Raw genomic sequence first — 25,679 nt, forward strand, 5'->3', positions numbered from 1 at the left:
AGAGCAGCCTCCCACCCAGAGAGCCTGGGGGTGGCCAGGGCACAGGGCTGGTGGTCACAGCGCCATCAGCTCTGCAGAACACTCAGGACACGACACCTGAAAGGTGATGCAGGGCAGACACAGTCCCACCCGCAGTGACTCACGCGCTTGGATGACCAGTTTTATGAGACTATGGCCCAGGAGGATGGAGCCGGCTCACTGAGCAGTCACCTCAGCTGCTCTGAGCCTTTGCCGTCATAGCTCCTCACTCAGAGCCTTTGCTGCTGGGGCACGCAGCAGAGCTCCTTTGACATCCCATCCGTGATGGGGGGGGGGGGGCAATCTGCAGCTTTCCAGAGGTTTGGGGGTTTGCTGCTGGCTTCCTGGAGGCTCCCACGAGGCCGCAGCTCCAGCAGCTCTGCCTGGGGCACAGCAGCAGGGAAGGAAAAGGCTCTGCAGGATCTGTAAAACCCTGGCATGTGGTGCCACTCAAGAAACAGGAGCCTGTTGATGTAACTTGCAACCCGAGCAGTGAGCAATAAAAGCGAGCACTTCCATTTGCGAGCTGCAGCCTGGCTTACTCAGTGCCTGCACAGACATACACTGCTCGGCGCACAGGGGCACCAGCAGAAACCATCAAGGCCCAGTATGGGCTTCCACACAGACCGTTGGCACAGGGCTCCTGGGGTCGTTCCTCCGGCCTTGCAGGAGGAGTGGGCGAGGAGCTCCCAGAGCCTGGGAACAAAGAGGTGCCTTTGCAGCAGGCAGCAGCTCGGGGCCAGGGCAGGGGGCTGTGCCATTGCAAATTAGCTGTTTTACAGGAGCCCTGGGAGCAGCTCAGCTCTGTGGAAGGCTCCAGCTCATTTTCTGTGATTGAGCCCATTCTTACCCACCTCTCCATCTCCCTGGTCAATCCCCTCCGAAAGCAGGAGGGTGCTGCCTGCCAGAGGAGAGGCCCTGGAGGCACCTGCCAAGGCAGTGAGAAGCACTGCAACCCCAAAAGCAAGGCTGGACCCACCCGGAGCAGCAGCTCCTGTCCAACAGCTCGGGCTGTTAGCTCCAGCAGGCTCTCCCCACCTTCCTTGGGAGCTCAGGCCTGACCGGGCTCATCACTGACCCCTCTTTTCCAGGCTCCAAGCCTCAGAGCCAAGGCTTTCCACCTTTCACCTGAAGCGCAGCGTGCTTGGCAGGAGAGCCAACAGAAAGAACAGGGGGAACTCCAGCGTTTCCCTGGCAGGCGGCAGGCCTGCACGCACTGCCATGGACACCACCGGCAGCCAGAATACCACCCCTGCCCAAAAGCAGGGCAACCGGAACAGTTCTTCTGCACCAAGTAGAACAACTGCAGGAACACAAACAAAAGCCCACAGCTACACTCACATACAGTAACTTAACAGAAAGCCTCACCAAAACCATGACAAACCCAACTAAGCCAGAAAGGGGTCTGCTGCCCAGCAGGAGCAGCCTTGGGAAAGGCACGCTCCTGCTGAGTGCTTCCCAGGAGGGGGAGAAGATGGCCAGGCCCCTGCATTTCGCTGCCTTCCCCAGGAAGAGGGTCACAGGCTGCATTAGGACACGAAGTATCTGACTCGGGATAGCTCAAAATCCCAAATGCTCTTTACATGCCTTTGCATGACCTGGCCACTTCCCTGGGCTGGCAGGCGGAGGGAACAGGCTCCCCTCCTCTCGACAGGCAAGGAGCCCTCTCAAGAAAAGGGTCTCCCAGGCACCTAGGCTCCCACAGGACCTTCAGGGCACCAGCAGCAGTCTCTGGCCCACTCAGAGCTGCAGCAAAGCCCAAAGGCCAAGCACTGAGTCTGCAGAGAAGAGGAAGCAGACGCCAGGCTAGACAAGGCAGGCAGACAAAAGCACATGGCTCACCCAGGGAGTGCCGGCTGCCCCCAGCCCACAGCAGCACCTTCCTGGCAGGGCAGGGCAGGCTCTGCAGCTTTAAGAGTCTTCCCTCCCAGTCCACCGTGTCAAGGAAAAATCTGACACGTTTTTTCTGGTGGATGTTAATGGACAAGCTAGAACAGCCAGTTGCCTTTTCCATTCATTTTCCACATAGCCCCCTGGGACGCCTGCTAATGAAAGAGCCGATTGTGCCCCTGCAGAGGAGCAGGTAGGGCGGGAGCAGCAGTGCCTGCTCCAGCACAGCATCTGCACACCTCGGGAAGAAAAAGCTGCAGGAGAGTGTGCCCCAGGGCAGAGACCCCCACCGCTGTCTGGCAGCAACAGCCCAAACAACAGGCAGCCTAGCCCCACAACGACCCGGGATGGACATTCAGGTCCTCGAGGGCTTTGCGAGACAATGGCGGCAGCAGCACAGCTCCCCACAGCCCTCGCTGCCCCGGCAAGACAAGGTGCCACCTGGGGGCACAGCAGCCTGCCCACCACAGGGAGCACAGCAGGGACACTGCTGCGGTTTCGTAGCCTGCAGCTGGCAGTGCCAGAAGCGGCTCACCCCAGACCCTGGCATGGGGGAGAGTAGTTTGAACGAGCCCCATATACCCCTAGGGCACGGGAGGCCCCTCTCCCCGCTCAATACCAGGTCTGTCTCTTGCAAGTGGTGGAGCTTTGCTTGGAAAAGACAGAGCGAGCCTTTTCCAGCCCCACGCAGCCGCTTGCGCGGCCCAGGCCCTGAATGGCTGCCTTTATGCAGTAGCTGCTGTCATGAGCCACACTCTGGCGACCACAAATGGCAGCAAATAGCTGAGGGGTTTGTGCTTCCTCACAGGCTGCAGCACCCTGGCTAACGGAGGTATGGCTTCCGTCACGCCCCGGCCCCCCAGCCCCAACAGGCGGCCCAGGGCACACAATGGTGCCTTGTTCCCTCCCGGGGCGGGGGACTGCACGGGAGCCGTGGCAGCCACCACCTCTCCTCCCCACCGAGCACCTAGGGGCAGGCGAGGCGGCAGGACCCGGTGGGGTAGGGGGGCTCCAGCCAGGGTGGAAGCTGAGGGACCCTGGTGGGGTCTGGCTCGTACATACGTTTCCCACCACTCTTCAGCAGGTTGCTGAGGCTGATGGAGGCGGTGCCCAGCAGCTCGTTCCTCAGGGTATGGCAGCTCCACACCTTCAGGTCCAAGTGGCTCTGAGCTGTGACGTTCCTGCCGAGACCAGAGAAAGGGGCTGTCATGATGGCTGCATCCCTGCTCCATGCCTGGGGAACAGGCAGTGCTCTCCCCTGGCCAAAGCCAGGGAGCAGAGGGAGGTGGGCAAGGCCACGGGGCAATGGCAGACACCCTGCCCAAACACCCTGCCCTCCAGCCTGGCTCTGCCTGCCGGTGTCCTCATCTGCTGGGGGCAAAGATCACCAGCATCTGAGCAGCTCCAGCCAACAGCACAGTGGGGTACCCCAGGGAGCACGGGGCCATCGCCGGCATCAGACCCACACCAGGTGGGTCACGTAGACTTACAGGACAAGGGTCTCGTTCCACAGCAGCTCAGAGCTCCCAATCTGTTTCCCCGTCTTCTTGGTCTCACTGGGCAGCCCATCGCCTGACACCTCCACGTAGCAGTTCATGCGGGACGGGCGGCTGTGTGCCTTGGGCTTCACAGATACAACTGGGCAGAGGGGACAGGCAGAGGGTCAGGCAGCTGCAGGGGTGTCCTCCACCCCCCATCCCCACCCACCCCCCTGCCAGCTCGGGGTGCCAGGACTCGCTGCAGAGTCAAACTGCTTTCAGCCGGGCGGGCGGGGGGGGGTGCAGGGAGCAGGAAGTGATTCTCCTGATGGCAGCAATGGCCAGATGCAGGTGCTCCTGCCCCCAGCCCCTGCTCACTGCCTGTCCCCAGCTTCACCCACACGCTGCAGGAGTGTCACGCTCCCCGCAGACAAGGCCCTACCTACCCCAGGGTTGGTGAGCAAGCTGGGGGCAAAGAGGTTCTGCCAGAGCCGCTGGGCAGAGGGACCCCCCAGGCCAGCAGTGCCCTGCGCAGGGGCTGCGGGGCAGAGACCGGGACGGAGCTCCAAGGGACGCAGCTCCAGGCGTTGGGAGCCATCTCGCGGCCACGGGAACACCAACGCGGCCCTGGCCGGGCCACAGAGCCACGTCCCACCAGCAGCGGGGAGAGGAAGCGGCAGAGCCCAGCCGATGGCTGCCCAGCTTCCCTGGGCACCCGTGGAACGCGGGGCAGTGCTGGCCAGCCCCAGCCCTTGCTCCCCACGAGATCTCCCAGCCTGGGGCGCAGGCAGCATACCTGGACCAGACGCACCCAAAATCCAGACTCCCCACCGCGGGACCCCCAGCCCCACCTCCAGCGAGGCAGTGGGACCCACCTTTCACAGAGAGCTGGGACTTCTCGCAGGGTGGCCCAGCCCTGGCCCTGCTGGAGCTCGCAGCGGCCATGGCATCACCCCTAGCTGGAAGCAGAGAGACAGGAGACACCTCAGCACCGATCCCATCCTGTGCAGGAAGCTGGGGCTGCACTGGGGGGGTCCAGCCTCTCTGGGCCCAAACACAGCCTGGCTGCCACTGCAAGTGACCCACACAGCAGGGAGACTTGGCCACTGATATGCACATGCCCAGTAAACACAGGTTCCCTCTCACTCCTGGTAAACCAGCCTTACACCACAGGCAACAGAAACGCTGCGTCCTAGGGAGAAGAATCTCCCTTCAGTGGTGCCACCATGGCCTGAAGATATCTGAGCCGAGCTGGGCAACACTCAGCCCTCTGGGCACCCTACTTAGGCAGCTGCAGCTTACCCTGACCCAAAGATGACTGCCAGTCACAGCCGGCGTGAGGACAGAGCACCCTCCAAACCCTTCAGCAGATACACAGCCTCACACCCTGCTCTGTGCCGCTGAGCAGCAACACTGGCTCAGGAGCAGCCTGCGTGGCCACAGCACAAGGGGTCCCTCGGAAAGGATGAGACAGTGACAACCGCAGAGTAGAGGAAGGTCTGGTCACAGTACAGGGAAGCAGCCGCATCCCTCGAGGGCAGCCTGGGTCTCCTCCTGGCAACAAAACCCCACAGAAAAATTGGTCTCATCTATCCTAACACACTGTGGAAGGGACAAAGACCACAGCTGCTCTGAACATACAGAAGGATCATACTGCAGAGCAGGCTGCGAGCCCAGACCTCCACTTCCCCAAGTGCTCACCACTTTCTCGCTCTCCGGCACCACGTCACTGTCACCGCAGGCACAGCGCTTCCCCCTGCCCCTTCTGCTGCAGCTTTTCCCTGGAGTCACCCAGCAGGGACAGGGAGCAGGCAGGAAGGACACAAGCTGTAACACTCAGGGATGCTCATGGAATATGTGATTGGGCACCTCTGCTAAAACGACTGACCACAAAATAGAAGTATGAGGTCACGTATCACGCAGAAGCACGAGGTGCTTGGTCTGGGACCACAGAGTCAGCTATTGACTCACACCATCCTCCTAAGCCTGCGGGCAGCAGTCCTCCTCTCTGCACTTCCCAGGCAGAGGAGCTGGAGATGATGTGCAGAGCACAGGCGCCTGTGGACCGTCAAGGTCACAGACCAGAGGGTCCCTGCATGCGCAAGCCCCTGACACAGCATGGCAGATAAGGAACATTTGTTGCCCACCTCTGCACAGGAGCAAAGAGGAGCCTCAATACTGTTGCCCAGGGCAGCAAGGGCTCAGACAGGGTCATATGTGATTCCCCTCCCAAGCCACCAAAGCCAAGAGCACCCCTCCTGCCTGGCCCTAGACCAGAGTGCCTGCCAGCCTCTCACCATCCTGATGAGCGGGAGGGAAGTATGAAAAGGGGAGATGAGACCTCCAGCTGTTCCAGCCTCTGCCACCTCCCTCCTTGTGCAGGAGTCTGTCTTCCCTGCCCCTCTCCCCACATTCTCATTAGACCTTACCAAGCTCCACTGCAAAGCCAGGTTTCTGTTTAAATGCCCTCTTGTGAATCAAGGCCTCTGCTCTCCATCTCCGTGTGACCTCACACACACACACACCCCCCGCACAACCTGGCAAACCTGTCCAGTGCCCCACACTCAGCCGAGGCCTGGCTGGTGCCTTGTACAAACCCCTCTCTGCCTGGAAAGCCTCACTTGGTACCAGCCTTGCTGCTGTTTTGGCTCTGTCAGACAGTGGCTGGAGGCTCGCTAACACGTGGTGATCTCTGCCCCCTTGTTAGTGGGGCAGCCGACTTAGAGAGGGAGATCTTTCACGAGCCTAATTGCACTTACTATTACTACACCTACTCCTAGTCCAATTATCCTGGCCCACAGATCACCCCAACCTTCCCTTAGGATATTGTTATTCCTTGTGTTTGTTATGACTCCCCAGCTCCGCACCACCGCTCATTTCACTAGTGCCATTAAGGTGGCCCGCAGAGAACAGCCAGCTGCGAGGCACCCCTGCACCAGCCTGTGCCCAGCCCCAGGCTGGACCGACTAGCGCGCCCGTCCTTAGGGCTGTTGTCACACTAACACTGGCGACTTGCGCCGCGCAGTTACTACAGCAGGACCCAAGGCTCGCTCCCCTGCAGCGGGGACTCTGGACCCTGCTCCTCCCTCGCAGCCACCGGCGCTTCTTTGCCTCTGCTCCAACCACCCCCCGGTGCTGCCAGCCTCACCGGCCCTGACGCCCTCTGCCCACTGTCCCAGGTGACCTGGGGTGCGCTAACCACCGAGCGCTGTCTGTCACCAAGGCATTTCCCCTTCCCGGCCCCTACGCTGCACATGCGTCCCCTCGCAGCCCTGCCGCTCTCCCCCACTCCTGCTGGGCCCCACGTGCCTGCCCCGTGCCCCCAGAGCCGCCTGGGCACCCTGTGGCACCAGAGGGCCCTGGGGCCGCCCGGCCGGTGCTTTCCTCAGCGCACCTGCCCGTGAGGTGACACAGCCGTCCCGTCTGGGCAGCCTCTCTCCTTCCTGCTCTTAAACCTTGACTCTTTTTCCGCTTTTCTTTTTCCCTGATTCTACATGTCGCTATCGCCTGTTTTAATGTCCCCGGCCAAGTTAACCACCCCTCAGCTACCGGGAAACCCCTCTGCGGTGGGCGCCGCTCCCCTCCCCACCGGCCTGTGCCCGCCCTCGCCCTCTCCCGGGCTGGCCTGGCCCTAGCGCGGCCCCGGGCCTGCCCCGCCGGCGGCCTGCCCTCCCCGCTCCCGCTGCCGACGGCCCGGCCTCGCCGCCGGGGAAGCGGGCAGCCCTGCCACCTCCCCGCGAACACCAGGCTCACCCGCGGGGCCGCGCCACGGCCGGGACAGCGGCCCGGCAACCGGGCACCCCCACGGGACCGGGCCGGGTCCTGCCCCACAGCTGGAGCCGGCTGCCGGTTCGCCCGGCAAAGAACCGGGCCGGGCAGAGAGGGCCGCCGCGAGGAGCGAGAGGAGGCAAAGCGCTGCGGCGGGCGGTGCGGAGGAGAGATGGCAGCGGCCGGGGCAGACCCCCGCGCCGGCCCCGGGCCTCACCGGGCCAAGCCGGTACCGCCCCGGCGCGGGCAGAGCCCGCGGCTGAGCAGCCCCCGGGGCACCCCGGCGGGTCCTGCCCGCCCAGCGGGAAGCGCCTGAGGAGTGGGTCCGAGCCGTCCTGGACAGCCCCCGCCCCGTCCCGCCGCCCGAGTTACCGGCGCCCGCTCCGCTCCCGCTTCCGGCTCCAGCACCCGCCGTCATGTGACACGCGCCGGTCACCTGACCACGCCGCGCGGAAGCTCCCGGCGTGCCCCGCCCGGACCCCGGCTCCCAGCGGGCAGCGCGGCCACTACGGGGGCCGGGGGGGGGCCATGGGACGGGCCGCCATGGCGCGCGTGGCGCACGTCGTGGCCGACACCGGCGCCTTCCTGAGCGCCGCCCCACTGCAGGTACCGGGGTACGGGGGGCCGGGGGGGGCCGGGGGCACCGGGCCGGTCTGACGGCGCTGCCTGCAGGACATCGCGCAGCACCTGTACACCGTGCCCGAGGTGCTGGCCGAGATCCGTGACAGGCCGACCCGCCGCCGCCTCGCCGCGCTGCCCTGCGAGCTGCGCCTCCGCCGCCCGCGGCCCGACCTCCTGCGCCTCGGTGAGTACCGGCACCAGCCCCCCCGCCCCGGCCCGGCTCCCCGCCGCCCGGGCCCCCCCCCAGCCCGGCCCCACGGCGCCCCTCTGCCCGCCCCGCAGTGACCGAGTTCTCCAAGAAGACCGGCGACTACCCCAGCCTGTCGGCTGCCGACCTGCAGGTGCTTGCTCTCACCTGCCAGCTGCAGGCCGAGACCGACGGCCCCGGCTGCCTGCGCTGGGAGCCCCAGGACAAGGTAGGGCCCCCTACCGCCGCGCCCCGCCGCCCCCCCGGTATGGGGCCCCGCCGACCCCCTGCGCTGCTCCCCCAGGTGCGGCTGAGCTCCACCCCGCGGCACCCCGAGGCCCCCCTGCACCTCGCCGGCTTCCACCTGCCCGCCAAGGTAAGGGACGGGGCCGCAGCGCTCCCACGGTAAGGCATTGGCATGCGGCCTCGCAGAGCCCACGAGCAGCCATGGCCGAGGGACACCCTGTGTGTGTCCCCAGCACAAGCGCCTGGGGAAGGGTCAGCGTTGTCCCAGCCCCGAGAGGAGCGTGGTCCCACCTGAGTGCGATGAGTTCAGCTCCTTCCTCTACTGGCGAGCCCCCCTGCCCAGCATCGAGGAGGAGCTGCAGGAGCTGCTGGTGAGACCCGGAGCCTCCTCTCCTCACTGCCCTGGTTTCTGGCCAGCCTCTTCGGCTGCGGGTGCCGTAGCTGACTGTCTCCTCCACCGCAGAAAGCTCAAGCCATCTCCGTTAGCCCAGAGCCCACTGAGGAGCACCAGAGCTCTGACAATGGGGCCAGTGCTGATGAAGAGGAGGACAACGAGGAGGAGAGCGACAATGAGGGTTGGATAACACCTAGCAATCTCAAGCAGGTCCAGCAGGACACGGGGCACTGTGACACTGCTCCCGTCGGTATCCAGGTCGGCTGCGTCACCACTGATTTTGCCATGCAGGTGAGTGCTGGTGGCTGCCCAGCACAGGACCCGATCCAGGCTCCAGAGCACGAGGGGCCAGCAGGGTGGGCTGAGGGCAGAGTCTCAGATTGCTCAAACCTCTGGGCTCGTTAAACCAGCACACGGGGATGGAGAAGCACATTGCCCCATTCCCTGGACAGGGTGACAGGAGCGTTGTGACAGCTCCTTTTATCCTAAAACTAGTCAGTTCTCTCCATTGCAGAGACCTCTGCAAAGCCCATTGGTGTCGCTTCCATCAGCCTCTCCTGCTGCCTGGGCTGGCAGACCCTGGTTAAAACTCCCGGCTGGTCCCAGCTCATGGTATCGTGGTTTCTCCCTCCTTGTTACAGAATGTGCTGCTGCAGATGGGCCTCCACGTGCTGGCAGTGAACGGCATGCTGATCCGCCAGGCCAGGAGCTACATCCTCCGCTGCCATGGCTGCTTCAAGTGAGTGTGTGCGCACAGAGCGGCACTGCCCATGGCACGGCCACGTGGTGCTTGCTGGATGATCCCGCTCATGGGCTAAGCCTGTATTCTGTGGCCCAGGGAGCGGTAAACCCCTTTTGTCCCTGTCTTGCAGGACCACTTCAGACATGACCAAGGTTTTCTGTGCCCACTGCGGTAACAAGACCCTGAAGAAGGTGGCAGTGAGCGTCAGCGATGACGGGAGCCTCCACATGCATTTCTCTCGCAACCCCAAGGTGCTGAACCCCCGGGGGCTCAGGGTGAGTAGCTGTACATCACGCACAGGGCAGCTGCTGCTGGGACAAGCAAGCCTGGCCTGTGGCCGGCAGGTGGAAATCAAAGCAAAGCCATGATTGTCCTCCAGATGTTCCCCTTGGCTCCAGGGCTTTTGGGCTTAGTTTCCTCTGTTTGCTAGAGGCCTGCAGTCACCTTGAAGTCCCTTGGAGCAAGAGTTTAATGACTGCTTTTCTCTTGGCAGTACCCACTGCCAGCCCCGCGAGGAGGGAAGCACGCCAACAACCCTCACCTGGTGGAAGACCAGCCCTTCCCACAGCAGCGGCTGTCCCGCAAGGCCAGGCAGAAAACCAATGTCTTTGACCCCGACTACATCGCCGGTGTCTCACCCTTTGTGGAAAACGACGTCTACAGCCGCGCAGCCAATCTGCAAATCCGGGACGCAGCCCTGGGTGCTGGCAGGAGGCGCCTCAACCCCAACGCTGTGACAAAGAAGTTTGTGAAGAGGAGGTGAAGGGCTGGTCAGGGCCCACCACAGCTTGTGCTGCAGGGGAAGGACCAGCCGCCCGTGCTTTGCGTGTTGCTGCCTAGTAGCTCCGGTGGGGCAAGGGCTCTCCCAACGCCCTTCTGAGAACGGCCGCCCTGGGCAGGGGCCGGGGCCTTTCCTGCCATGCTTCTCTGGTGCCTGAAGAGCAGCAGTGACTGGGGTGGGAGTTGTTGGGTTTGGAGGTGCCTGCCAGAGCCGGGGGGAAGCAGGCCGTGGTAGCAGCATCCCTCCTTGGCCCCTGGCAATGCCAGCATTGCTAATAAACACAAAACCCGGCAGCACCGTGGTTCTGTCTCATTTGTGCAGCTGCTTGTGCCAGGCTCATGGGCTGGCCTGTGCCTTTCTCTCTTTCTCTGAGCCTCGAGAAGAGGAGACTGGGGAGGAGGGAGGGTTTCTCAGGATTTTTCTTTTGTCCCGTGGCACCACAGTGACACTGATGAGATGGGTGGATAATGAATGCTTGCAGCAGGGCTGGCAGCTCCAGAGGGGCAGAAGCCAGTGGCAGGAGGTTGCATTTGCCCCGCTGCAGGACAGCCACATCTGACTGTGGCAGTGGGTGCTGCCCAGGGCAGTGGGTGCAGAGGAAAGCCTTTTGGATAAATCCAGTTAAAACTTCCACAATAAAGCATTCTGTCCAGCTCCTGGGGCAGCTGCAGATTCTTACGCCTGCTGTAGTTTTTCAAAATTACAGGCACTGACTGCCAGAGGTCACCATCCCTGGAGCAGGTCTGCAAGAAGGGGGACACACACCCGAGCCTCAGCAACCCCACATCATTTTTAGCACGTTAGCATAAATACACTAAAGATGCAGATAAAGGGGGACTGTGCTAATGCGTGCACACATGCACACACACACACACACTCACACCCACACATTCTAGCGAAGCAGAAACTCCCATTCATCTTGGCTTAGGACTTTGGCATCACCTCCCTGAGGCAGCGCAGCCCCCAGACCACCCTGGGGGAGACCTCTGCATCTCCCCAGCTCCCTCGGAGACAAAATCCTGCTGCAGGCTGACAATGAAAACTATTTCCTTGAATGCTCTATAATTTTCAGGCTGGGGTTTGGGTAGTGCGCCACAAAGGTTACTTTAGACTTCATGCCACAAAGTCAAAAAGAAACATTGCAGTATTTTAAAAGCATAGGCACAACACAGTGCCTTTTCTTAACGCACCAGCTGCAGCAGGACACACCGCCACAGGCAGAACTTGGCATGGGCTCCTGCCTTCCCAGCATTTCCTGGCCCCAGACAGGTTGACTCCATGCTGAAGAATGGCACTTCCAAGATGCCCTTGAAAAAAACACAACAAGACTTTACACTGCAAAATGAAAACTTTCATTGTTTTATTCTTGACTGCAGCTGTTTACAGAAATATAGTGCGAGTAATACAAATGTCCCAATAGAAGCAAAATATTTTTATTTTTTAATATTCAACAAGTTATCACAGGATAGCTAAAAACATAGATGCAAATAAAATATCCCCTCATAGAACAAACTGAAAACACCCGGTATCAGTGCTTTGAAAATCCCAACTACGAAAGCCATATACACAGAAATGCACAAAGGAATATCTGGTGCTACTTTCACATTGCAGGACAGTGGAAGAGGCAGCTCAGCGGTCGACCAGTGCACGCCAGGAACACATGGCAGAAAGGCGGGTAAGCCACTGAAAGATGCAGCTAGTAACAGAGGTAGAAAGCTCTGCTCTGAAGGTTTTTTGGAGCTTACTCATTAATGATGAGCTCAGATGGAAATATCACCTCATTTCAAATAGTGTCCAGAATTAAAAAAAAAAAAGTTTCAGGAATACTGTGGTCTACAAAGCAGGATACTGGAATGTGTTCCCAGTTCTGCAACACCCAGAGGTGCCACTCTCTCTCTCTCCTTTCAAAAGGGAGCTTCCCCCCCAAGCGCCCTTACCCTGCCCCCCAGCAGAGCCACGCTCTTCATGGGACACCCCCGCTGAGGGACACTGGCCAGACCTTCCCTGGCTCACAGAGGGGTGGTTCCAGGGCCTGAAAAAAGAAGTGAAGGCTGTTTGTGTGATCTGAACACAAGACTCTTCGCCAGTCTGAATCCTGGAGCAAATGCACACAACTGGAGCATCTTCCAGCAGGCTGCTGCTGGGTGGCAAGGGGTTTGGAGCCTGAACTGAGCACTTGCAGAGAGTGTCGGTGAGTGTCCCACAGCAAACAGGGAAATCCTTGGATTCCTCCCCCTCGCCCCATTACACTTGAATGTTACAAGGCAATTTCATGAACTGTAGCAAAAGTTACAGGTCTCTGGGAGCAGCAGAGATCAGACCTGCAAGCCGACAGCTCAAGGAGGAGAAATAAGGACATTGGCTTTCAGTTTGGCAGAGGTGCTTTGATAAAGCCTGTATCAGGACAATAACGTTCCTCGATCAACCTCACGTCAAACTGCAGTGGAACACACCTGATTTGGCATGAAGAGTCACAGCAGGCAAAATCCATGCTATTGATTTTACAATCTGGATTTCTTTCAGAGCGCTTAGTTTCTTACAACATCTGTGAGAAATCAGTACGAGTTGCGGCAGGGTTCCTCATTGCTAGAAACCAAGAAGAGCTTTTGCCAGCTTTCAAGGAGTTTTCTAAATATTGACTGTTGCAGTAAAATGTTGGTTAAAAAAAAAAAAATTAAATATGCCTGCCTTTATGAGAATAAAGAGAACAGGAATGACAGATTAAGCTTCACCTTTCCAATCCAAGTGCAACCCAGCTGAGCAGCAGCCGGGATCCTTTCCTATGCAACAACTAAGAACCCCCACCGGGAGAGAGCTGTGGGTGTCAGCCCAACTCTGCCAGAGCAACGCAGCCACCACCATTCCCTACCTGCACAAGGTGTTGGGAGACTGAGAATGGAAAAGGTCCCCAAGTCAGGAGTCACTTGAGGAGAGCTGGCTGGGGAGCACGCGGACGCAGAAAGCCGGTGCTGCTGCCGGTGCGCTTCCTGAGCCCAGCCGGTGGGCAGGCTCTCAGCAGGGCTACCAGTTCTACTGTTTTGCTAACACCACATCTGCAATTATTAATAAAAACATATAAAAATAGAAAAGTGTAGAGCCGTTTTCAACCCATGGATATGAGTTACGTTCACAAGCGGAGGCAAGTTCTGGAGCAAACTTACCAACAGACCCACATGTACAGTACTGAAAGGTATTTATACAACTATTAATGAGTTACTACAAAAACCTTGGTAAATAACCTCATACTAAGGAAAAGTAGTATTATTTCAGGTTTATAAAAATGTAAATATAACAGTATTCTATGCATGTGTCTACTAATTATTTATATATATTAAATATATGATTCCTCTATATACATATATATAATCCTAGAATATACAGGCATTGCCTATTTACATACCTATACAGATTATAATGAAGGAAAAGCCTCTCCTCCTGTTTAACCCCTCAGAGTCCCGTAGTCAACTAGAGAATTTTACAAGTATGCTTTTACAGGAGTTTCCCTGCTGCTGCATTTTATCTTGTATCTAAACAACATTTCCCGCAGTGACCCTCTACAGTCGATTCCCAGCCTGCAGCGGGCACAGACACGCCTGTTCATATGCTCCAGCAACTGCTGTCCTATGCAGCTGGCATAATTGGTCTGAATATGAACACAAAGTGCTCACAATCTATCCCAAAAGACTACTCCAAATTAAAAAAAAACAAACAAACAAAGCATCTGAGTACTAGTTTCCTTTTAGATTCTAAAATAACAGAGCTGCCACCAGTCCTACTGGGACACAAAAAACACCTATTCCTTGAAAATAAATTTTGCAGTAATGAGAAGCCACCAGCGATCAGTATTTCTTCTCATCTCCCACCTACAACTTTTTGCACAAGAGCATGCAAAGCAATTCATTCTCCTCGTTCTTGCTTCTCTCTCTCAAGATAATTGTCCGTAACCCCTCACACTCTTCCCCATAACCACCCTGAAAAAGTAACCCAACCGTCTGCCACGCAAAGGCACGAGATTCCAAACCTGACAGTACAACTCTTTTCCAACTTCTCATGCACGTGCACATGCATGCCTGCGCACACACATACGTACCCTTGAGGGAAACTACGTGTAGGTTTTTTTAGTCTAGTAACAACAGTTTGACTTTGCCTTTTTAATAAATCATTATTTCCTGCTACTCAAATGGTGATTTACACTATGTTTTAAGACAAATGCAAGCTTCTGACTCGCTTGGTATTTTTTCTGACGACTCTGGAAAGATAATAGTAGTAGAAATCTATTCAGAAAAGTTTTTCTTTTTAGAACTATATCCTAAACCAAAATAACATTAAAAGCTTTTTTTAAAAAAAAAGTTCAACTTCTCTAAATTGGGGGAATGTCCACTGATACAGCTGCCCATACTCCTAGTATTTTCAGTTAAAAAACCTGCCAAAGTTACAAATGCTTAACTCCCCATGCTTTATTCTGTCTTAAAACTAGACAGGAAGAAACCACCCTGTCAGTAATTAAAAGTAATTATAATAAAATGATTGGTGATTAAACATCCACTTTAAAACAGCAACCCTGAAATTATTTCTCGAACTATTTTTATGTTAAAGTAATAGCAAAGCATTTGGCTTGAGTAACTGCTGAAAGATCAGACAGTGAAGAGGCAATTAATAACAAAACGTGGACTTGCTAATTAAGCACGAAGCACCAGTAACTTCCTGCCAGAGGAGATGTTTAGCTAATAACTGTGTATTACGTGTTATTCATATTTTTATATATATATATATACACACAGTGTATGAGCAGAGAAGAGAATGCACGCAGCCTCGCGCCTGGTGACTAGCAGGTACGTCTCCCTCAATTTGAACCTGTGCCAGCAACTGGCCGTTCTGTAAAGCACCATGCACCGCCGGCGCTGTGCAGGCAGCAGGCCACGGGCGCTTTAGAGGCACAAACAGCTGAAGAGTATAGCCCACATTTAACACCGAGGTTTAGATTTAATGATTCTTTAAAGAGCAAGCTCAAGCAGCAGAAAAAACAGGATACAGAAAACCCATCCCAGCAACGCAGCTCTACAGTTTTTTTTCACCTGTCTTCTACACTTAATCACTGCTTTGTGGATGTGATAGTAACTTCCCCTTTACAATAACATCAGGAGCTTTACCTTTATAGAGACTAACATCTCAGTATCATCTAACTTTCTCAACCCAAATGGACCGGACACGATGCCACTGCCTCTGCAAACAAGCACTGTCTGTTCGCAGCTAACAGGCACGCCAGCGTGAGCGCGCAGAGGAGTGAACACAGGGATTAAACAAACAAACAAACAAAAAAAGCAGCAGAGTAAGCTCCAATTATCAGTATCAACTGTTCAAATTACAAAAGTACATGTTCAGGACTCTAAATACAGATGTGGCTCACACTGTTCCAGGGTTTTTCTGCCATGAAATCCCACAGCCTGTCTTTAAGCTCTTTATTGGCTTATCAAACCTCTCTTTATCCTCCATAACAGCTGTCTGCAAGCAGCAGTTCAAGCACTAATCAACCGCTGAGCAACCTCTTCATTCATAAGACAAATACTTTTTGTAACCAAATCACATGTTCAAAGTGTTGTACATTTAAACATTGACCTAAAATGAACAAGATAAATTTAACACAAGAAAAGAAAGGTGTTATCCAGAAGTGAAAAATGTGATAGCACAGCCCTTTTTTTTTTTTATATCTTTTTTTTTTTTTTTTTTTTCCTCTTCTCTTCACAAGTGACCTAAAATACGCACACAATTCAAACATACCCTTCCCCTGGAGCTGTAGCAGTCTTGGTATGAAGTTCTCTTTGGACACCCATCTTGTGAAATGGAGAATTGGTCCCTGGTGACTTGGCACTGACCGACAGCACTTGAACATAAGGATACACCCCTTTGGAACAACTGAACGAATTGAAGCAGCACACAAGCGAATTTATCATTCCTATTACTTCTTCTGTGTATGAAGGCCCCAGATGACACCCAGCAGCTTGTTCTGGGACTGCAATCCTGCAAAACCCACCAGTTCATTTTCAAATAACTGGCTATCGACTTCCAAGACCATCTGGAAGTTGTTTCGGTCCATAATTCTCAAGTTTTCTACCTAGCTTCCTACAGCATTTAGTCAATGCTGCGAGATTGCCGTTTTCATGTCATAACCGTAACAAGATTTTGTTAATATTTCATCTTAGCAGGGAGGGGAATAAAAAAAAAAAATCATAGAAAGAAAAGTATGGTTCAGGGTTAAAGCAGCTCTGGACATTATGAAGCAGGGAAAGTTTTTTTTAATCATGATTAAAATTTTAAACATTTTAGCATAATCATAAATTAAGAGTTAAAACACAGAGGCGCTAATAATAAAATATTAAATAGACAATGATAGTGGATAAAAGCTGAATGGCTCATTCTGAATGAAACCCCATTATTTAAGATACGCCTAAATGCCTACAGGTTTCCTTCCTAGATCGTATTGCTGAGTGACAGACACATTGAAACACACAGTGAAGCTTCTCATAGCCAGCTGGAACAATAAATTGCCTGATGGAATGGCGAGAGATGAACAAGTTATTTATGTTGCAAAAAGTACTTAAATACTCAATAAAGACATAACAAACCCCACCCCACCCCACTGTTATCAGACGCCACGTTGTGGTAGAACATCAGACAAACTCACAAATTTACCACAAAAATGTGTGGCAAAAAGAATATTTTATATATATGTATATATATAAATTTTTATATTTATGCCAATGTACTCACTCAGTACAAATAGCAAAATAGTATACCATTTCCTAAATACAAAATATAGCTTTCCAAAAAAATGAAACACACATTAGATATAAACCATCCAAAACTTGAACGATTGAAAACTGTATTCAAAATTAAATGACCCAGAGCAGGTCTCTTTCTGAAAAGTTCCCTTCATATCGGCAAGAAGCTTACTACTGAAAACGTAATTCAATGCCTCTCAATGAGAGAGAGAGAAGAGAGACAGAAAGAGAAAGTGAACGTTATGACAGACTGACAAACGGGAAATCCATTAAAACAAACAAAAACTCTACACGGCTCAACTAAGCACACAAGTTAAGGGAAAAACACACAGTAAACAGACTAGAGTAACTTAAAATCCATTTACAGATTATTCTTTGTTATTTAAAATAACAAAAATGAAAAATGACATGATACCAACTACACTCTACCAAGGCATAATAGCCATACGTGACAGCTGTTTGGCTCTAACTGCAGCAACAGCTTTCTACGTGCAGAAGGAGAAGAAACAAACATCTGAATGAGGCTGTAGTGAGATATCACAAAACTGTCCAGATAGTTGGAGCACCCAAAAAAATTCACATGCCTCACAATACAACTGCATGGTCTGGAGTGGGTTGGTTTTACATTCTGTAACATCATCTTTTTTTTTTTTTTTTTAATTGAAACATGACAATCTAGAAACTATACTTGGAGGATCGTTGGAGGAATAAAATAATCACTTCAAAACTGCAATGAGCTCAATATGCTACAAAGATGCAATGGCTCAGCATGAAGTGAATTTTTCAAGAATGCTTACAAATTACGTAATTTGCCCCCTACTTGGAGTAAAGTCAAGCTGAAGATTTACATCAGTTAACAGCTAGAAAATGACTGGTTAAGGGGGATTCCTGCATTTAGAAGGTGGCAGAGAAATTCTTCCTCTTTCCTTAATCCTTGATTATTTGTCAAAGCTTCTACTGACTAAGCAATTGAATGCCACGGATTCCTAAAAGCTGCCTCTGATCTTTAAAGCCAGTAGGATATTTATGTCTTTCTTTAAAAACGCAACATGAAACTGAGGGAGAAAGAAGGAAAACCATGAAAAGAATGAAAGGGAGAAGGCTGGTTTGAGAACGGCTAATGCTGCTTTACAGAGTTCTATCCATACAGTCAGAGTGAGGGACACAGAGGAATTCTTTCCTCAGCCAGACAGAATGTTCTTTTCAAGTTGAAGGTATTTTTGAGGATAAGATTTTAAGAGCAAAATTTAATTGAAAGTTCCCCTTCATGTCTTCATTTTGTTAGAGCCACTAAACCCTTGCTCTATGTACACTTAGACGTACGAGACATGGAAAACCGTTAATCACATTCTCAGATGGGCAGCACCCACCTCTGGCTATCTACAGCAGCAAGCAATTCTCTGTTTGTTTACAACAGTTACCAATATTTTTCATTGCCACCTACTGCAATTAAAAAATTGCAGTATTAGCTCTCCTACTCAACCGTAAAACATGCGATCCCTTCACATACTGACAGCTATGAGTCATGGCTCATGTCACAGGCATTTGATGTTTCTGCTTCGCAAGCTTTTCTAGTCAAAAGAGTGGATGTGAAGAAGGAAGAGGAGGGAAAAAAGTAAACGTGGTAACATGTATTACCTTCTAACAATAATAACTGACCAGATATGCTTTAAATTCGGAGAGCACCCCACTGTCAATGAGCTTTAGGAATCTGGTAACAGTACAATCCCATGCCCCAGCAAAACAAAGCATAGCTTCTCAGCATTATTGGCACTACAGATCCCAAGTACTATGGTCATAGCCTTAGGTGCTAGACACTGCAACTGGCCACGTGTGTGCTCTTTAGAGAAGAGGGCCACTTTTTGACAGAAGCAATCAGTTCCGCACAGCCTAATCCAGAGTTGGAAGGTCTGAGAGGATCTGGGAAATCATCACTTTTTTCTTCACAGAATATCTGCAGGAAAAAACAAGCAACCAAAAAAGTTAGGCAGAACAAACAGAAGTCATCCTCTTACTTCTGTGTAGTTCCCTCATCTTGGAAGTGCTCTTCACAAGGAGACATGAAGCCACTTAGTATCAGCACGCACTCTCCTCCATAAAGCAGGTTTACTCTCCTTCCATGCTCCTGGGGTTTTTTGCTGTTTGGTTTGGTTGGTTTGTTTTTTAAAGTTCGTAATTTCATATACAAAACAGTTTAGGTTAGAAAATGGAGCGTATCACTGAAATGAAACTTATGAGGGATTTAGGACAGCAACACAGTTAACTAGAGCCAAGATACAGACTGCGGACAATACTAGATCCCAGAATCGTCCTGGTTCTTGGGTACTCATTTGTAGTCAAAGCCTCTTCCACCTCTCTGAAAAAGGCACCTTCTAAAAGCAGAATGTTTCCTAGTAACAGCTGATCGTGTCAGCTCATTTTTAGCAAAGACTCGGCATGTGGCGTACTCTCAACAGCTGCCATATTCTACCAAAACTTGTTTTCACATTACATTATTGTAACCCAGGGGGCAACTTCAGAACAGTAGACACTTGACGTGTTATTTACTCAATAAGCCTTAAGTTTTTAACTACAGTCATATTTTGCAACTGTTTTATCTGCTGAGCTGTCAGTGATCTACTCTCCTTCCTAATAAAGTACTAGACTGTAACAACAGATGACAAAACATACCACAACTGAACAAGACCCAGCCTCAACCATTTCATACAAATTCTGATGACTGTTTTTAATAACCCTTCATTCTCTCCACTGGTATTATGTTCTTAATTCAGCATTACTGACATTTCAGCTGACCTCTTAAAGCACGGTAATACACTCCAGAATGAAGACTCACTGAGCAAAAGTATGTGTAGCAGGGAAGAACCCAGAAACTCAAATGCATTACTTACTTGATTAATTAAAATGAGCCAGCCATATTGTTCCCCTGATTTTGCAATGACACAAGCAGATCATCTATTTTCTCAATATTCTGATTGGTTGCCATAGCCGAAGGTAGCGGAGAAGTCTCCGATATCTGCTGGGAGAGAAGCGCTGGCACTGCTGCTTGTCCTTCGCTCTGTGGCTGACCTGGCTGACTTATAGCCATCAACTCATCCGGCAACGTAGCTGGTCCAGAAGTTAGCAGCTGGCCACAGTCTGTTAGACAGCAAGGGAAGAACAAAGGATCACTTAGATTAGCTTAATACACGCAGTGAATTAGCCAGCGCCTTCACATACATCCATACTGACTATAACCTGTAGAAAGTTACATGTGCTTTTGTTCACAAGACCACTGTTGCTCACCACTGCCTCAGGGTATAAGCAGAGGCTCAAGGCATACATATTGAATACACGGACTCTGCAGTAAAACCAAATGCTACTAACACCCCAAAGGACAACGCTTAGCTGGAAGTAAAGCAAAATGCACAGCATAAGGGAAGTGTTGAATATGCCCATCCTTTCTTAATAGAGAGATGTATCTTTTTCAGTTCAGCCAAGGTGTCCGCTAGCTCCTTCTACAACCTGCAAATCGAGTCTCGTCTCCTATTGTTAGCACTATCGTCAGCTTCACGGAAAGGTCTGGCTGCGGATTGCCTGATGACCAAAGAGTTCATACAGCAAAGCCCACATTCAGGTGTAACCACAGACTAAGGGCTTTCTGTCCACGGCTTTCACAAGCTGTCACAATCATCACCTGCACCTGCTACTTCTGGAGCTTCACAGGTACGACAGGCAGCGGAAAGGATCTATGTCCCAAAGAACTGCCACAGAGGCTCAATTCAGAGATGAGATATGGAAAAGCGCAGGCTTATAAAACTAAAGGGGGTTCAAATACTCATCAATAGACGCTTTTCTGGACTATGCAGTTTCAGAAAATCTTTGCTTTTCTTCAACAACACATGGAGAAAGCCACTGCATAAATTGTGGAAACCAAATGCAGCAAGACAAAGATTAGCAGAGCTGTCCTAAGAGGGCCTAACTGTTATTTGTAACATGTGCACACATGTATTCACACGTTATTTGTGTATGTGTTATTAATAATGTCTTATATATTATTTCATATATATATACTTATTTCTATAGAGATATACACACAATTCTAAGCTGGTTTTATCACATCAATCCTAAGTGTAAGACCACTAACAGGTATTTTAGCTAAGTGTACTCATGCAAAATCAATATTCAGAGCAACACGATGAATATGTATATTCTCCACTGTAGTGCTACATCATTTATTCTAGATATATATTTAGTTTTTGTAATATCTTAGACTTGAACAATCAATTGTCTTGTGGACTCCAATTAATAGCTCTTCGAAATTCTAAACTCAGAATCAGGCACTTATCACTTACTGTTTTGAATGCCAAAAAGGAATATTCCCGATGTTTGCTGAGATGAAGCAGGAGAATTCTGCAGCTGGTTGATAGCACCTCCTCCTGTGTTGTGAAACAAAGAAGCTTGTTGCTGTGGAGGAGAAGCAGTTCCTTGCATTCCTGCCATGCTGTTTTGAGAAGAGTACATAGGAGACTGCTGCAGCTCTTGCTGGCTCATACTGTTCTGCAAGGCAGACATGGAAGCTGAAGAGATGAAGAGGGTGACTTGTTGCTCTTGAGAACTTGGCGATCCTTGGACCAACTGAATCTGGGGTGAGTTATGGAAGATGGCTGGCTGCTGTGCTTCCGCCTGGTTGGATCCAGGATTCTGAAGAGAAGACACTGTAGTCTGACTCTGGAACTGCATGGGCTGCTGCTCCTGGTTCATTGATGCCATGTTAGTCTGTGGATGAAAAATGGACTGGCCTTGTTGCTCCTGATTGGTAACTGGGTTTTGATTCGGATTGAAAATCATGTTCTGCTTTTGAGAAGCAATTGTACTCATGGCATTTTGATTACTGAACATCATGTTCTGCTGTTGTTGCTGCTGCTGTTCTTGAGACGGAGGACTACTCTGAATAGCAACTATTGAATGCTGAGGCTGGAAGATAGCTCCTTGTTGGTTCTGAGGAATTGAACTGGACTGGATGGAGCCTAATGACACTTGAGGCTGAAACAAACCTTGCTGAGCAGGCTGAGCCTGGGGCTGTTCTTGGGGAAGCATAGAACTCTGGATATGAGATATCTGTGTCTGCTGCTGGAAAGAAGTCTGCTGTTCAGTGTTTGTTGCTGTCTGAAGAGGAGAAATGGAATTTGGGCTTGTAAAGAAGGACATCTGTTCTTCCTGAGTTGCAGGGTTGCTCATTGAACTTTGGGAAAGGAACATGTTGGCAGACTGCTGGTCTTGAGGAACTGACGAGCTCTGTAATACACCCATGGCGTTCTGTGAGTGGAACATTGGAGGCTGCAGTTGGTCTGAGGAGTTAGTACTAGTCTGGTTGTGGACAATGGAATTTGGACTGTGAAAAATAGAGCCTTGTGTTTCCTGTGATATATTCTGAGTATCGCCAATAGGATTCTGAGAGTGAAAAAGCTGAGCTTGTGAATGCGGAGACTGCTGCATAAAGCTTCCCGACTGAATCGACATGATTTCTCCGCCTTGCTGGAACAGACCACCTCCTTGTTGTTGAGTTCCACTTGCCTGAACAGTCATCATGCTTTTGGTAGATGAAAAGAGATTAACTTGAGATTGACTTTCCCCACTATGCTGCATTTGAACCATCGTCTGAAACACATTGCTCTGCATCTGTTTACTCTGTCCTGAAGCTTCTTCTCCATCCGCAGAATTTGATGCCTGAAACATAGCAGGTCCGTTGTTGGAGACCTGCTGCTGAGCAGTAGGAGTAGTTTCACTTCCAGAAACACCAGGAGATGAAGAGAATAATTCGCACTGCATTTGCATGTCTTCACTTGTGGATAACCCACTCATTATGTGAGAAGCCTGCTGGTAAACAGGTGACTGTTGGAGGGCTCCGTTCCCTGAAGTTGTTGAAGAGAACAAATCAGACTGCATTTGCGTTGCAGCTTGGCAAATGTTTTGTTGGATTCCTATCACCATTGCCGCAGAAGTCTCCATCGCCTGCTGCTGCTGCTGCTGCTGTTGTTGCTGCTGTTGATTGGACAATGCATTTTCAGGCTGTGAGTGAACATTTTCAGCTCGTCCAGGCAAAAGGTTCTCTGCTCTGGAATGGACAGCTGTGTCTGATGAGGAAAATATCCCGGGATTTACACTATTTTGTATCTGGCTAACTTGCTGAAAGATATCTGCATTTAGCTGATCTTGAACATCCTCACTGTTGTCTGAACCAGAAAACAGAACAGAAGATAACTGCTGTTGAGCTTCCAATACCTGTTGCACCAAGTCAACATTTCTGTTGCTGCCAGTGGCAGTGTTTGTTGGATAATTTCCAGCTTGCAGTTGCTGTATAGTGTTCTGCAGCTGACTCACGCCACTTGCTGATGAGAAAATACTGGATGAAATCTGTTGCTGCAATGCCTGTGCTGGTTCTGAGAGTGTAGACTGTTGTTGTTGTGATGCATCAGTTAATTGTGACAAAGTGACTACTGTGCCATCTGATTGCAAGACTTCCCTGGTTTGGGAATCTCTTGTTTGGAACTGTGCAGCTTGCTGCAATAATGCATCACTGTTCTGCAGCTGACCCGGAGCAGAGACTGCTGAAAAGCTACCAGGCTGGGAAATGTCCTGCGTTTGGATAGTAGTTAATGTCTCTGGATTATACACCTTCTGCTGCATTTGTTGCTGGTTTTCATTTTCAGAAGGTAAATGGGAAGCAGAAGTTGATATGCCAGACATACTGTTTTCCAATGTTTGTTGAGTTGGTCCAACCACACTTGAAGCCTGGAAAGTGCAACACATTAAGCAATCTGTAAGCTTACTCAGGTTATGCTTATAAAATTTCCACCAATCCACTATGTTCAAGAAAGATCAGACAGAAGATCTGATGTATCTCTCCACACATAACCAAACATATAAGCAAATGGCTAGCAGTGGAAATGCTACTTTTCAAGGAAGGGGCTACGGTACAATTTAACAAAAGTGATGCTAGGAAGTGATTACAATAAAATTCCTACAGTAACTTACTAGTTCTGTGTCACAGGACAAAGAACAATTCATCATAGTACCACTAACCAATCAATCACTCTGTTTGAAAGTAACATCTTGTTCCAGCATTCAAAGGAAATCGTCTGTTATTTTAATCATGCTCTGTTGTCACGTTATACCCCGACGGATCTCAGACATGACACTGTTCCTGTGTGTTACTCTTGCAACTGTTAGAATGTGGGCTAATGGGTAGATGTAACTAAGACTATTAAAGCTACTGTCTTCAGATCACTATCAAACTTACCTTGAAGACAGGGGGAGATCTTTTTTCTGCACTTACTTCCATTGGAGCCACATCTTCACTCTTAATCATACTGCTTGGCATGAGTGGAGTTATCAAGGCACTAGGAAGAATGTTCACCTTCTCCAGGTTACAACCAGTGGCCTTCGCTGCTGCCATCACAAATAAAAAAAGAAGGGCAACGGAGCGTTAACATTCACTAGGCAAAGAGTGGGTTTCTGGTGGTGCCTGCTTCCCGTTTCACTTTTCAGTTCCACCATAAGAGCTCTCATCCTCATCTAAGACACCAATACGCAGAGGGATCATTGCAAACATTTGAATACTTCAAATACTTGGAATACTACAGATAATCCTAGAAAACCTGAAACTTTCAACAGTTATTTTTAAGACTAACAGCAATGCTGTATTTTGATTTCCTTCCATTTCGTATCTTTCTAGACCAGGACAGCCATCCACCAACCGCCTGAACTACAAACTAACAGCTTAAGACATCTGTCCACAAATTATCAGGTTTTAAACTTTACTGCACTTTAAGTGTACAACTTCTCTATTTAATTTTGAAAAATGTCTGCTTTCAGATAACCATATGAACAGAATGCTCAAAGCATTTAGACTCTACTTTTGTTCTGCTAAAGGACTAATCAAGCAAAAACTTGATAAATCTGCATGTCAGCTCTGTAGCAAGAGCAAGTTGTTATTCTGCCTTTGCAGAACCTATATTGTCTATCTTTTTTAATGTAGAAAGCTGGCTTCTTAAAATTAATTAGATCTTTTTAGTTTTAATTTTTCCCGATCCACACAAAAAATATTACATAAACTGAGATCTTTGCTGTAAATGAATCATACTGCCTTGATTTCAAATACTGCTGAAATTGAGCTTAAAACAAATCCATGGCAAAGCCGGTAAAAAACATAGTTCCGTAAGTACTTATAAGTAAATTAAAGAATTAATCGTCAACATAAAGCAACAGATCTCCAGGCTTTAAACAAATTTAGATCTTACAATAACATGGCAGTAAATTTTCTGCAAATTTCTATCAAGAGTATGCCACGTCCTCAGTTACAGTCCTCGTGTGTTTACTCTATGTAAAACCAAAGATTCTCTCCCGAAATGTTATTTTCTCTCTTCAGCAATAAATTATCAGCCATCAGTATGGCAACAGTTGTCAATATACTGACACCCAAATAAACTCTTTCCCTCCTGTTAACTCACAGGTTTGGGGTGGCTCCAGAAATACAAGCCCCGTGACCTGATGTGCTGGGCTGTGCTGCTGGCAGGGAACACAATTTGAATGAAACTACTCTAAAATACACCGACTTCAGGACAGCTAGTCATACAGCACATTTAAAGACACCAGTTAATATTTTTCTATACTGTAGTCACTATTTATAAGCTTTTCTCTTCTATGTGCTTAATCATGTTGTGTTCATCAGAAACAATAAAAAAATTATCTAAGCAATTTTAAAAAACCCCAATGGTATACAGATTAGGTACTAGC

The 25,679-nt window shown here is 50.5% G+C and overlaps 3 protein-coding genes across 11 annotated transcripts in view; 1 reads left to right on the forward strand and 2 right to left on the reverse strand.

Annotated features, from left to right (window-relative positions):
* WWP2 (WW domain containing E3 ubiquitin protein ligase 2) overlaps nt 1-7,580 on the reverse strand; it is a 43,444-nt gene extending 35,864 nt beyond the window's left edge. Inside the window, exons 1-5 of one of the 3 annotated variants that reach the window (XM_037409457.1) lie at nt 5,088-6,610; nt 4,689-4,940; nt 4,262-4,345; nt 3,399-3,546; nt 2,971-3,089 (exon numbers count right to left, since the gene is read on the reverse strand). In XM_037409457.1, the coding sequence (XP_037265354.1) occupies nt 2,971-3,089; nt 3,399-3,546; nt 4,262-4,331 (337 nt within the window). In that variant the 5' untranslated portion in view covers nt 4,332-4,345; nt 4,689-4,940; nt 5,088-6,610. Of the gene's footprint in view, nt 1-2,970; nt 3,090-3,398; nt 3,547-4,261; nt 4,346-4,688; nt 4,941-5,087; nt 6,611-7,526 lie in introns of those variants that run through there. The other 2 variants (XM_037409456.1, XM_037409458.1) reach the window with 2 other exon arrangements.
* Nucleotides 7,581-7,613: 33 nt separating this feature from the next.
* NOB1 (NIN1 (RPN12) binding protein 1 homolog) lies at nt 7,614-10,418 on the forward strand. Of its 2 annotated transcripts, none has more exons than XM_037409462.1 (9): nt 7,614-7,760; nt 7,827-7,959; nt 8,058-8,191; nt 8,267-8,338; nt 8,445-8,579; nt 8,672-8,893; nt 9,244-9,341; nt 9,475-9,619; nt 9,838-10,418. In XM_037409462.1, the coding sequence occupies exons 1-9, from the start codon at nt 7,683-7,685 to the stop codon at nt 10,105-10,107; spliced, it is 1,287 nt and encodes a 428-aa protein (XP_037265359.1). In that variant the 5' UTR covers nt 7,614-7,682; the 3' UTR covers nt 10,108-10,418. The 2 variants fall into 2 exon arrangements, with proteins under 2 accessions (XP_037265359.1, XP_037265358.1); XM_037409461.1 differs by having other exon boundaries at nt 7,615-7,760; nt 8,442-8,579.
* A 1,036-nt stretch (nt 10,419-11,454) lies between these two features.
* The window catches only part of NFAT5 (nuclear factor of activated T cells 5), a 75,744-nt gene continuing 61,519 nt past the window's right edge, over nt 11,455-25,679 (reverse strand). For 4 of the 6 annotated variants that reach the window (XM_037408701.1, XM_037408704.1, XM_037408705.1 and 1 more), the window contains 4 exons: nt 24,184-24,332; nt 21,236-23,675; nt 19,793-20,039; nt 11,455-18,858 (listed from right to left, as the gene is read on the reverse strand). In XM_037408701.1, the coding sequence (XP_037264598.1) occupies nt 19,801-20,039; nt 21,236-23,675; nt 24,184-24,332 (2,828 nt within the window). In that variant the 3' untranslated portion in view covers nt 11,455-18,858; nt 19,793-19,800. The remainder of the gene's footprint in view (nt 18,859-19,792; nt 20,040-21,235; nt 23,676-24,183; nt 24,333-25,679) is intronic. The other 2 variants (XM_037408702.1, XM_037408703.1) reach the window with 2 other exon arrangements.

The sequence above is a fragment of the Falco rusticolus genome, chromosome 15, assembly GCF_015220075.1.
Source record: "Falco rusticolus isolate bFalRus1 chromosome 15, bFalRus1.pri, whole genome shotgun sequence".
NCBI lineage: Eukaryota > Metazoa > Chordata > Aves > Falconiformes > Falconidae > Falco > Falco rusticolus.

What these genes read in the sequence shown, in the direction of transcription:
- NOB1 (XM_037409461.1), top strand. Translation starts at nt 7,683, where the DNA reads ATGGGACGGGCCGCCATGGCGCGCGTGGCGCACGTCGTGGCCGACACC. An exon ending in GCCCGACCTCCTGCGCCTCG is followed by an intron (nt 7,960 to 8,057) that starts GTGAGTACCGGC and finishes CCCGCCCCGCAG; the next exon opens with TGACCGAGTTCTCCAAGAAG. An exon ending in CGCTGCCATGGCTGCTTCAA is followed by an intron (nt 9,342 to 9,474) that starts GTGAGTGTGTGC and finishes CCTGTCTTGCAG; the next exon opens with GACCACTTCAGACATGACCA.